A 12,863-nucleotide genomic window follows, 5' to 3' on the forward strand; every position below is an offset into this window, starting at 1 on the left:
TATATATATATATATACACAGATATATAAAACCTCATTTGGGGCAGATGGCACATCTGTGTCCCCAGTCCTCTCCCTCCCTCCCTCACCTATCTATAGAGTCTATAGATAAGGGAAATGCTCACTTTCCAAGTCCCCTTTCTTCTGGAGGCCCATCCGCCCCATTTCTAGCAAATGAGACCAAAGCAGAAATTTGCTGTTAGACTTCTAGGAAAATGTTACCTACACGATAAGGAAAAATGTCAGGGATGCTCCCCCTTTACTCTTACTTTCTTCTACATCCTTCTGCCTTGAATGTGGATGTGATGCCTGGAGCTACAGTAACCATCTTGCAACCCTAAGACAAAGGCCAAGAAGATTGCAGAGTCATTGAAATCAGTCAGTCACAGAACCCCCAACATCATCTGCCTGTTATACGAGACAAGAAACCCAATTTTTAATTGGGCAAACACAGTTCTAACTGACACCCCATTTATTCTTCACAACACACTGTGAAGTGGGCATCCTTTAATTCTCTCTTTCAACAAATACTTTCTGAGTGCCTACTGTGTTTAAAATTCTGCTGTAGGCAGATAGAGGAGTAGAGCCCAAAATCAGAGAGACAAAGGCTGGAGCTGACATCCTAGTGGGTGGAAACAAACTATAACCAAGTTAATATTATGACGCCAATAAATAGGATCTAGTCTCACGCGGGCTTTAAAAAAATGTATTCTATCCACTTGAACTAGGAACCCCAAACTAAGAATTAACGTAGTGATCCCAGGTAAGGAGCTGAGGTGACCAGCAAAGCAAACGTAACCTGTTTTGGAGGTACTTGCCCTCAACTGGGCTACACAAGCTGTCCACAGATAAAGGTCCACTGAAGGTGAACTCTTAGCCCCAAATTACAAACCACCCAAGGAAACCATCCACTATAAGTGAGAGTCAGCAGACACCGGCAACAGCAGGATTAGACCCCACTTCCCCATAGAACTTCAGATAAGATTAAAAAAAAAAAAGTATTTTGAAAAGAATTAAAGTCATACAAAAGAATTCAAAAACATAAGAAAAAAGACACCATTTTAAAAGGCAGATATGAAAAATAACTAAATAGAATTTATAGAAGTAAAATTTATAGGAAATGTTTATAAATTAAAGAAAAAAGAGTGTACATTTAAGTGTAGTGCCAGAAGACAGAGTTAGGGCAGGTGATACAGGACATAGGGAGGCAGATTACGACTCAGTAGGAGGAAAGTGTTGCTTAGAATTCTTCCAAGCAGTGGGCACTCAGCCAGTGGAGTGGGGAGGCACAGCCCAGACGATCAGGGAGGCTGGAGAAGGGGCTCCACTGGCTCAGAGATGGCACCTGTAGCATCCTTCCAAGTGTGAGACTGACTGCGCAGGGAAGGGGGCCAGGACACTGTATAGGAAGCCAGGACAACTGGGTTCTAACCCGGTTGTACCAAATTTTCTATGTGAGCTTGAGCCTCATCCTTTCCATCTTAAGCATAATGAGGCTCAAAATAGTTACAAAAATGAGTTGTAAGAAAAATCACATTTCTTATATCCTGGATTTTACAGCTTAAGTTGCATCCTGACTGCCACATGCAGAGAAAATTTTATGTGCAATTTCTCCTAGTTTAGCTGTTACTCTTTAGAACCAAAGAGGATCCAAGAATCTCCTGCTTACCACACTCACACCCCTTCTGAGCACAGGGGCCAGAAATGATTGCTTCCAGGCAGGTCACCAGGCTTTGTGTCACTTGACCATGTAATTATGGGACAACTGCTTGGATCAGAAATGGGTGTCCCAGCCCAGGGGAGCCACCTGCAGACTGGACAGGAGGGAGACCCTCAGCTTGTGGGTGATGGTGTGAAAGCAGCTATGTTCTGGGTGGTGAGCAAATGATCCAATCAGACCTTCTCTCAGAGAATTTGAATTTGCCACAGTTAGAGGGGTTGGATTATCACAAGACTACTGTGTAATGAAACTCTCCAAAACGCCATACCTTCAAACAACAACTGTTTATTTTTGCTCTTGAGTTTGTGGTTTGGCTAAGGTGGTCTGCATCGGTCTTCAGGTCTGCAGATTTGAGCCTTCGCCATGGGTCTCTTGTCCTCCTCCTAGAATCACTGGGCTACTGGGGCAAGTTCTTCTCTTGGCAATGGCAGAGGATAGAGAGCAAGTGGAACCATGTGAGGCCTCTTGAGACTTAGGCTCAGAACGATCAAGCTGTCACTTTTTTTTGCGGTACGCGGGCCTCTCAGTGTTGTGGCCTCTCCCGTTGCGGAGCACAGGCTCCGGATGCGCAGGCCCAGTGGCCATGGCTCGGGCCCAGCCACTCCGCGGCATGTGGGATCTTCCCGGACTGGGGCACGGACCCGTGTCCCCTGCATCAGTAGGCGGACTCTCAACCACTGCGCCACCAGGGAAGCCCCAAGCTGTCACTTTTGCCATGTAAGCAAAGTGAGTCACACAGCCAAGCCCCAAATTAAGAGGCCAGAATGTATACTCCACCTATGAAGAGATTGTGCCATGTGTGGAGTTAGGGAGGAATGAAGAAGGGGGGATGGCGATTCTATACGAAAAGGAAGTTAGTTCAGAAGCAGGGCCACAGGCCCCGAGGGGTCCAGACGGAAGGCGGCAAGCAAAAACCATGAGATGGCAGGAGCTGGAGTCAGGAAGAGTTGCTGGATGGCAGCGGCAGGAGACACAGAAAGGACTAGAGAGACTGGAGGATGATTTAGGACAATTAACATTTACTGCTCTCTGACTCCAGACCAGGCATTGTGATAAGCCCTTGACAACACAACCTCATCTCATCCTCAAAACCTTGTGACTGCAGTTCCCAAACTGAGTGCCAAGGCACCCAGAGGCACTTCAGAAAACTCACAGGGGCACTGCAAAATATTTTTAAAATTTGAGGGAAATAAATTAATATCTGTTGAATACTGTACAAACTACTATTAAGTTGTTTGAAACTAATTTAACAAACAACTGTTAGACATTTCTTTGGGCCTGGTGCACTGTGAAAAAATTACAGAGATGATAAGGATGCCATGAACTGAGAACATTTGGGAACCTCTGCCTACGAGGTAGGTACCATTGTTATCTGCATTTTATAGTTGATTAAGAGCCTATTATTAACCCTTTTTTACAGGTGAGGAAACTGAGGCTTAAAGAGGCATAGATTTTCCTAGGATCATCCCAGCAGGTAAGCAACAGGGTTGGAATTAGAACCTGTTCTCCCTGACCTGTGTGGGAGGGTCTTGCCTGTTGTCTTGCCGGGGTGGAGGGTCAAGCGGGGGCTCAGGCTAGGCCATCTGCTGCCATCCTGGGCAGCCCAGCAGGTTCTCTGCCCGACACAGGAGTGTTGTTGATAGGAGTGCTTGGCTATTAGAGTCTGATGCTCTGTCCTTTGCCTCCAGTGCCAACACTGAATTATCCTGGGAAGACATTTCTTGTGGTTAACTTGTTTTGACACACTTTCATTTATTTTTAATCCTACTCTCACGATTCTGGCTCAGAGAACGTTTTATTTCATAGGCTTGGAAAGCCTTGGCACATGGGGAGAAGGGGAGGTGGAACCAGGAGGCCTAGGAAAGGAAAGAACTTAAACTCCTCAGCGAGGAAAAATGTCCTCACCAATTATCAAAGCCAGAATGGCCATCCATGCATCATCCACGGGCAGCTGGTAATATGGCTTCCATGTGCCAGACGAGGCTCTGCCCTGGATGCCAGAGGTATGGCGCTGAGTAAAAAGACCTCACACCTGACCTCACAGGGCTTATGGTCCAGCTAGTAGGAGAATTCATTAGCAATCAAGTGGTTCAAAAATCGTACTTTATACCTGCAATATATATATGAATGAATGAATATATGAATGAATGGATTAATGAATAAATTTGCAGATGAAGGAACCATAGCTCAGATGGTGATGTGAGTTTTGCCCAAACAAGTCAGCAGCTGTGGCAAGAATTGCAGGTTGTCCCTCAATATCCCTTCTCCCATTCACACATGGCAAAAGACTATCCCTAGACTCCCCGGCAGGGAAGTGTGGTCAGATGATTAAATCCTGGTCAGTGGGATATGAATGGACGTGATGTGTGCAATTTCTGGGCTGTGCCTTTAAAAGGAGGGAGGAGGATTCCTGCCCCTCCCCCTGCTTCTCCTTCTGCTGACTGGAATATACTCATAAGGGCTGGAGCTGGAGTAGCCATCTTGGGCCACCAGGTGGAGGATGGCAGAGCAACAAGATAGAAAGAACTGAGGTCTCCTGCGACATGTGAAGCCACCGTATCAGCCTTAACTGCTGTGTATGCTTTTACATGAAAGAGAAATGAATTCTGTTTTATTAAAGGCACTATCATTTTGGGCCTCTTTATTACAGGAGTCAAACCAATATCCTAAAACTATAGCAGCAGAGCTAGAGGGAGAAGCCAGGTTCCTTGATTGCCCCCACTTAGGCCCTTCCATAATCCCCCCACCTATATATTTTATTCTCTTCCAAGTGTCTTCTTGTTTGTGACCTGATCTGCTCCTCACAACAGCTCTGTGAAGTCCATAGCAGGGAGAGGACTTCCGTGATGCTCACTGGACAGACAGGGAACCCGAGGTGTAAGAGTAGTAGGTGACCTGCCCTGAGACACATGGGCAGAGTTATTTCCATCTCTTGGATGCAGCAAGTGGGCTCAGTGATCTCACTGAGCTCTGCCTCCGTGTCTAACTCCTAATCTAGGGCCCTACCCAGCCTTGAGGGCGGTCCCTCTTTTATCCTGGGCACCTTCGCCCTCATCCCCACTTTGTAAAATACAAATAAGGCGGAAGTTTAGCAGAGAGAAGCTTCCACATTGTGAGAGCCCTTAAGCCCACCCTTCTTACCACGCAAGCTCATGCCATCACAGCAGCCAGCTGGAGCACACGGATGGAGGACCAGTTGACTTGGGGGTCCCAACACTGCCTCTTCTTCTGTGCTATTTCCCCGCTCCCAGCAGGCCCTCGCTTCACCCCAGACAGCAAGGCTGGTAATCTGATCATTTGCCTTATGCCTGTGCTCTTTATCTCTGTACTCATGGGTCCTGAACATGCCCTGCACCTCTGTGTCCTGTAGCAAATGCTTCCAGAGCTCCACCCACATCCCCCTGACATTCCCCTTCTCCATATGTGCCCAGGGCTTCCTACTGCAAAGTACATCTGACTCTCTGCTTAAGGAACGTGCTTGACCTGTGCAGAGGACAGGCTGGACGTGCTGGCAAAAAGGAGTTGGTAGATAAATACCTCCCTTCCCTCAGCTCTCTGGTGGGACAATACTCAGTCCAGCAGGACTGAGTCCCAGTTGCCTGCAGCAGCCATGGGCTTGCCCACTGGTACATCGGAAGCCTTCCCTTCCGTTCCGTGTCGAACTTCCCCACTCCTCTGCAGTGCTTCCTGGAACCACCTCCCAGATAAACCACTTGCCCTCAAATTCTTGTCTCAGGTTTGCTTCTGGGGGAACTCAACCTATGACACATCCTATCCCTGTGTGCCCTGTACACATGAGTCCCGCGCACCTCTTCTGTGCATGAGTGTCCTGTATACGGGTATTCTAGCCCTTCTGCTCTGTACACAGGCACCCTGTGTACGTGTATCCTATACACACCTGTCCCATGCCCAGGTACCCAGTACACAACCCTATGTCCTTATGTCAGGGAAGCACAGCCTCTGACCCTGACGAGGTGGTGGAGACTCTGGAAGCAGAGTGCAACTGTGGGAAAAGTGTTTCTTGGCCGCAGCTAGCCTTGGGTGTGACTCTGAGGCAAGTTGCCCAGTTGATGTGAGTCCCAATTCCCTCGCCAGGTGAATGAGTGGGAGATAAAACTGAATGGGGTAGGGAGACTAGGCATGTGGCCAATCAGCCCTGGGACTTTAGGTCTATCTGAGGTTCCCAAATCCATCTGGAAGTCCAGGCCCTTGGTTCTGGTTGTACTTCTACTACCCCTCAGTGTGGCTACAGAGCAATCTCCTCTCTTTGGCATTCAATTTTCCTAAATGCAAGAAAGGGGATTAGGAATTCCCTGGCAGTCCACTGGTTAAGACTCGGCGCTTTCACTGCTGTGGTCTGGGTTCAATCCCTGGTTGGGGAACTAAGATCCTGCAAGCCTTGTGGCTCGGGCCAAAAAAAAAAAAAGGGGGGGGAGAGTGGGGAGAATAACATTAACCATTAAGAGCTCAGGAATTTTGCACATGCTTTGAAAATTATGATGGAACTCAGATAGTGGCTATCAACACTTAGTTGGGGTCTGGATTTGAATCCCAGAAATGTCGTAAACTGGCTGTGTGACCTTGGGCAAGTTATTAACCACTCTTGCCTCCACTTCCTCATCTTAAAATGGAGATAATCATAGCACCTGCATGACAGGTGGTTACGATAATTAAGTGAGTTAATGTTTGTACAGCACTTAGAATATTGCCTGGCATTTGGAGAGGGCTACATAAGTGCTTGTCAATTAAAATAAACACACAAGTAATTCATTACTATTACTTCATCCTTGAGCCTGTTAAAAGAGTTATTCCCTCCTCCAGGAATACTTTTCCTTTCTCCCCCTTTCTTCCCCTAGTGAAACTTTAAGTTTGCCTGGGTTATTCTTTCATATGACACTTTTGGACACACTGAAGGCTGTATTCAGAGTTTTCTCACCTGGAACACAGGAGGTCAGATTGGATCTGTATTTTTCAAACTTCAGCTACTCACGTACCTCCTTCTCGGTTTTGCCTACCACCTCTACTTTGACTTACTTGTATTTGTCTTTAAACCGATCATATTAGATAGGAAAACTCTTCTGAGTGACAGAAAATTCCAGGTAATAGTAGCTTATATAAGAGTTTATTCTCTAACAAATAAAAGTATGGGAAGGGCTTCCCTGGTGGCGCGGTGGTTGGGGGTCCACCTGCCGTGCAGGGGACACGGGTTCGTGCCCCGGTCCGGGAGGATCCCACATGCCATGGAGGGGCTGGGCCTGTGAGCCATGGCCGCTGAGCCTGCGCGTCCAGAGCCTGTGCTCCGCAACGGGAGAGGCCGCAGCAGTGAGAGGCCCGCGTACTGCAAAAAAAAAAAAAAAAAAGGGGGGAAAGGAAACTATCCCAGGCTGGTGTTTCCATGGTCATCTGGGATCTAGATTCCTTCAACTTTTTTGCTCCCCCATCCTAACATGCTTCCAGCTCATGGTCCAAGACTACTGCTCCAGCTCCAGCCATCAGGTCTGCATCCTGGCAGCAGGAATGACAAAAGGGGAGAAGGAGGGCACATCCCCTTCCTTTAAGAACACTTAATACATTTTGCCCACACCTTCTCCTCTGATGATGAATAATGGCTCATTGCCTACTTGTTCATACATAACTGCAAGGGAGGCTGGGAAATGAAATTCTTATTCTGATTGCACTGTGCTAGCTATCGGTCAACAAGTCTATCCCAGTAGAAGAAAAGGAGAGTGTATAGTGGGGGAAACCAGCAGAATATGTTGCTCCAACTTCATATAGACTCATATATTTTTCTGTCCTCATTCTAAGCAATATTTCCATGATATCTTTAGTTTCCTGAGCTAGTTATCTATTTTTCTAAAACACATTAGAATAAAATAAATACCTAACCATTAAAATGAATACATATACATATGGGGGTGTGTGTATATAGATACAGGATAGATGGTGGGAGACTGTTACTGCCTCCAGTGATCCATGCCTCTCAGTATTCATACACTTATGTAGACCCCTCCCCTTGACTCTGGGCTGGCCTGTGACATTCACTAAAGCAATAGAATGCAGCAGAAGTGACATTGTGACTGTTCCCTCAGCTTTAGGAAGCTCCAAGAGCTTCTGCTTTTGTACTCTGGAAAAGTTGAGTGCCATAAAAACTCTGACTATCTTGAGACCACCATTGTATAAGGAAGCCCACGCTAGCCACCTGGAGAGTGTGGTAGATAATAGAAGAACCCACAGCCAGTTCCCAGCTGTTTGTATCACCCTAGCTGACACCATGTAGAGAAGAATTGAGCTGTCCCCACCAAATCCAGCCCAAACTGCAAAACTGAGCAAATAAATAATTTTCTTTTAAGCTGATAAATTTTGGGGTGCAGCCATAGATAACCAAACACATTTATCTATATAACACCAAGAAATCATGTCATGTGCCATACCCTTTGGAAAATTCTGGATTAAGTGATATTCTAATATTCTACAAGAACATTCTCTCACAGACCCACACGTCTCATAGATACATAACTGCAGCGCATTGATTGAGGACTTATCACATGCCAACATGACCACAATAACCTCCTGATGGTCTCTGCTTTCTCTCTTGTCCCCTTGCACCTGGGAGCAGCCAGAGGGAGAATGTTTTCAAAACGCAAATCTGATCACGTCATTCTCCTGCTTATCACCCACTGCAAGGTCCACAAGGAGTCTTCTTAGGTTCAACTACACACTCAGACTCAACAGATGACCACAAGCCATACTTGGCATTGACATACTCTGATGGATGTAAGACAGGAACCTCAGCTTGTAGAATGGCACTCAATGTCAGCACGGGCACTCAACTCCCCCTCTCAGCGGGGGAGTCCTTGCTGCATGTGTACCAGAGCGGTACAGCACAGGTTCAAGGAGATGAATCCCCAGCTGGTGGGTGCAGGAGTCATCGTGGCTTAAAAGCTTCATGTCCCCTGGGAGCCGATACCTTTGTACCTGCCCAAGTACAGGAGTCACCATGCTCATGAAGCCCAAAATATGATTTCCCACCAGGTATTTATAGTTCCTCTCATCCCAGATGTAATTTACCAATCAGGGGTCTTTAAGAAACAAAAAACCCTTTAGTTTTTAGAACAGTTTTAGATTTACAGAAAAATTGGGAAGATAGCACAAAGAGTTCCCATATACCCATACCCAATTTCTTCTATTATTAACACCTTATATTAGTATGACAAATTTGTTATAATTAATGAACCAATATTGATCCATTATTATTAGCTAAAGTCCACACTTTGTTCAGATTTCCTTAGTATTTACCTAATGTCCTTTTTTCCTATTCCAGGATCTCATCCAGGACACCATAGTACATTTAGCCGTCATGCATCTTTAAGGCCCCTCTTGGCTGTGACAGTTTCTCAGACTTTCCTTGTTTCGACAGTTCTGAGGTCAGGTATTTTGTAAAATGTCCCTCAGTTGGGATTTGTGTGATGTTTATCTCCTGGTTAGACTGGGGTAATGGGTTTTGTGAGAGAGATCACAGAGGTAAAGTGCCATTCCCATCACACCATATCAAGGATACATACTATTAACATAATTTGACTCTTGATGTTGACTTTGATCCCCTGGCTGAGGTAATCAGGTTTGTCAGTTTCTCCACTACAAAATTATCTCCACCCCCCCTCCCATACTGTACTCTCTGAAAGGCACTATGCTCTGCCCACACTTAAGAATTGGGGAGTTAATCACAAATAATAGAGAATGAACTAGTGGTTACCAGTGGGGGGAGGGGAGGGACGATACAGAGGTGGAGGGGTGGGAGGTACAAACTATTGTGTGTAAGATAGGCTACAAGAATGTATTGTACAACCCGGGGGAATACAGCCAATATTTTATAATAACTGTCAATGGAATGTAACATTTAAAAATTGTATTAAAAATCTCTACCCAGGAGTCTAAAGAAAAAACAGAATTGGGGTGTTATGTTGCTTCCTTGAGGATGGAATATTTGGAATTCTGCATCAGAGATTTCTCTTTTCCCCCCATTTTTTCATTTATCATATTTTAGGTTACAATCCAATATTTTTTTTGGATCAAATTTTTCTAACTTTGGCTAGTAGGAGCTCTTTTAGTCAGCCCCTATGTCCTTTGACATACCCCCATCATTGTGTGTGTGCGTGTGGTTTGTTCCTTCCTTACTTTCTGGCACTATCAGATACTCCAGGCTTGTGTTGTACATTTCCTGCTTCAGTCCTAGAATCAGCCATTTCTCCCTGGTTCCTTTTATTGGAGAGCGGTATTAGAAACCAAGATATGGGAACCAGGTGCGCTTGTTGCTATGCAGTGTCACGCAGCTAGGTCCTCGCAGCTGACAGAGAAAGGAAATATAGTGTATACTGACTTGTGTATATATACATTTATAGTTATCTATCACATGTATCATAAATATGTACTCATCGGCATCAATATTATGCTAAACATGAGTTCATACTGCTATCTCCAATTCTAATCCATTACCACATGGATCATTCGAGGCTCCTCCTTGGGGTCATTTTTATCATAGCAATGTTGCCTAGTAACAGAGTGATATATGTTTATCTGTTTCCAAGGAAACAGAGCTAGACAGTTAACCAAAGGTCAAATTCTCATGCAGAAGAGGAAAAGCGTGTTAACTCTTTACTCACACTGATCAATGACTCCCCACTGCTCTGGGGATAAAGAACCACCTGCTTGGCTTACAAGGATTCTCAGTGACCTGGCTCACTGACAGTCCAGCCTTATCTCCAACGTTTCTTATTGAGCCCTTCAGGGCAACCACCCTGGTCTCCGTCAAGCCTCACACTCACCATACTCTCTTCTACCCCAGGGCCCTTGCACATGCCAGTCCCTCTGCTGGGCCTCTCTTCCTGCTGTCTTTACCTAGTTGCCTCCTATTCATCCTTTCAATCTCGGCTCAGTCCTCACTTCTGCAGGGGAGCCAGGAGCCATCCCCATCTCCCTGACTAGGTCAGCACCTTGCTGAAAGCTTGAACAGCACCATGTACCTTTGCTCTGTGGCAGTGTTACATTTACTTATCCTTTTCTCCCACTGGAATACAAACTTCTAGAGGGTAGGGATGAAGTCTACCTAATTAATCAGTATATAATAGGAACTCAATAAATATTTGCTCATTTTCTCTATTCTTTATTCGATAAATATTTACCAAGGGCCTCCTATGTGTTGGCTCCTTTTCTAGTGTCTGGGGATACAGGAGGGAGGGAAACAGGCAAAGCTTCTGCCTCTTGACACATATTTTAGTGGTGGTGACAATAAAGAAAGAAATAAGCCACTGTCAGGAGTTGATAAATGCTATGGAGAAAAATTCAGAGTTAAGGAACAAAGGGTGCTGGGGCACTGCTAGTTTTAAAAGGATGATGTAGGAAGGTATCTCTGAGAAGGTGACATTTGAGCAAAGACGTGAAGGAAGTGAGGGCGAGCTCTGGGGGTCTCAGGAAGAAGCGTGTCCCAGGCAGAAGGAACAGCAAAGGCAAAGGCTCTGAGGTAGGGCTGAGGGAGGGAACTGTGCACGCTTTACAGGGAGTATCACATATAATCCCTATAACCCTTACTAAGTCCATTAAACAGATGAGGAAACTGAGCTCTGAGAGGGGACAAGGCCACACACCCATGAATGGTGGAGCTGGGATTCTCTCGGGAGTCTGGTGCCACAGCCAGCTCCTTTTGAGGTCCCTAACAATAGGCCAGGCTTCTGGAAGGCAGGAAGAGACCGAAGCCCTCCCATCCCTGGAGGTCCTGCCCTGGTCTCTGTCACACTGGCCTCAAAGGCCTGGGCACCTGGCCTCCAGGACGGCCTCCACTGTCCTCCTTGTCAAGGATGGCACGGGCCTTTGGAGCAGGACATGTCAGGTTCTCACATGAGGTGGCTGAGGAGCCAGGACAGGGCATCCCCATCTGCCTGTCCTTCCAGATGGCTGACCTCTGCTGACCCTCCCAAAGCTCCTGGAGTCTGCATTTTCATGATTCCATTGGCAGAGGCGAACACTGAGGCTCAGAGAGGCGGGAGGATTTACCAGAGGCCACGAGAGTGAGCTGGCCAAGGAGACTTCCGGAAACCCCATGATCTTCACACGGACCTCCTCTCTGGGCTTCACCTGGGCCCCCAAAGAGGGAGAGTCTCCTTAACTTTTGTGCTCTAGGCATCTCACTGACTCACCTTAATCTGAGCCCTTTAACGGAGAGAAATAGTGGAATCTGCCCTACTCAACACCTGCTCACCCAAACCCACCGCTGGGCTCTGGGGGGGATCAGACAGGGGCCCTGTTCTCCAGGAGGTGCCAGTCTGATGAGGGATGCTGGCACTTACTGAAAATCACAACTCTCAGAAATAAGGACAATAACGCAGGCAAAAAGCGCAGCTGTAGGGGCCCCTGGGGCGAGGGAGTGTGTGGGGCATCGAGCTAGGCTTCCCAGGGGAGGGGGCACTACAGCTGGGCCTTGGAGGAAGAAGGGGTGTGTGGCCATTGGTAATCCTCCAAGATAACACCCGTCTTGGGCTGTGTACCTCAGTGGACCACAAAAAAAGAAGAGCAGGGGAAAAGGAGGAGTGCGCGCGCGCGCGTCTGTGTTTGGGGGTGAGGGGTGGTCTTCAGAGGCTTCCTTTCAGCCTTCAGGTGGCGCCCTTGAGCCACGGAGCCACAAACGCCAGAGAAGACTATCCCGACCTAAGGACCTCGGAGAGAACCCTGGGTCCAACCTGAGGGCTGTGTGTGTGGGAGGGCGTGAGGAGCGGAGGAAGAGTGGGGGCTTGGCGCAGTAGGGGCTCCCCAGCCGAGGGGCGAGGCCGGCGGCCGAGGGAGGGGTCTCTTTCGGCACTCACCCCCGCGCCTCGCCGCTGCGCCCAGGCACCACGGGATGAAGGCTTCAGTTCCCTAAGCCCAGGTGCTGGCGAAACGGATCTGCCCCAGGGGTGGGGAGGGCAGGAGGATGGATCCGTGTCCCCCCACTCTCACCCTAGTCCGTTACCCTCCTCCCAGTACCTCCCCGCGCTAACTCTCCCGGCGCCCTCGCCGGCCGCGGGCGGAGCCCGATCCGCTGCGCTCGGCGATCCCCGGCTCCCGCCCCTTCTCCGTCCTCCCTCCCCGGAGCTCTCAGAGGCCGTGGCCGCCCC

At 47.6% G+C, this 12,863-nt stretch overlaps 1 protein-coding gene across 1 annotated transcript in view; it reads right to left on the reverse strand.

The window, feature by feature from the left end:
- CUNH20orf202 (chromosome unknown C20orf202 homolog) overlaps positions 1 to 12,863 on the reverse strand; it is a 16,823-nt gene that overhangs the window by 3,513 nt on the left and 447 nt on the right. Inside the window, exon 2 of the mRNA XM_024743047.1 lies at positions 11,910 to 11,922. Coding sequence (XP_024598815.1) covers positions 11,910 to 11,922 — 13 coding nt within the window. The remainder of the gene's footprint in view (positions 1 to 11,909; positions 11,923 to 12,863) is intronic.

Source organism: Neophocaena asiaeorientalis, unplaced genomic scaffold (genome assembly GCF_003031525.2).
Source record: "Neophocaena asiaeorientalis asiaeorientalis breed wild unplaced genomic scaffold, Neophocaena_asiaeorientalis_V1.1 scaffold82, whole genome shotgun sequence".
Lineage (NCBI taxonomy): Eukaryota > Metazoa > Chordata > Mammalia > Artiodactyla > Phocoenidae > Neophocaena > Neophocaena asiaeorientalis.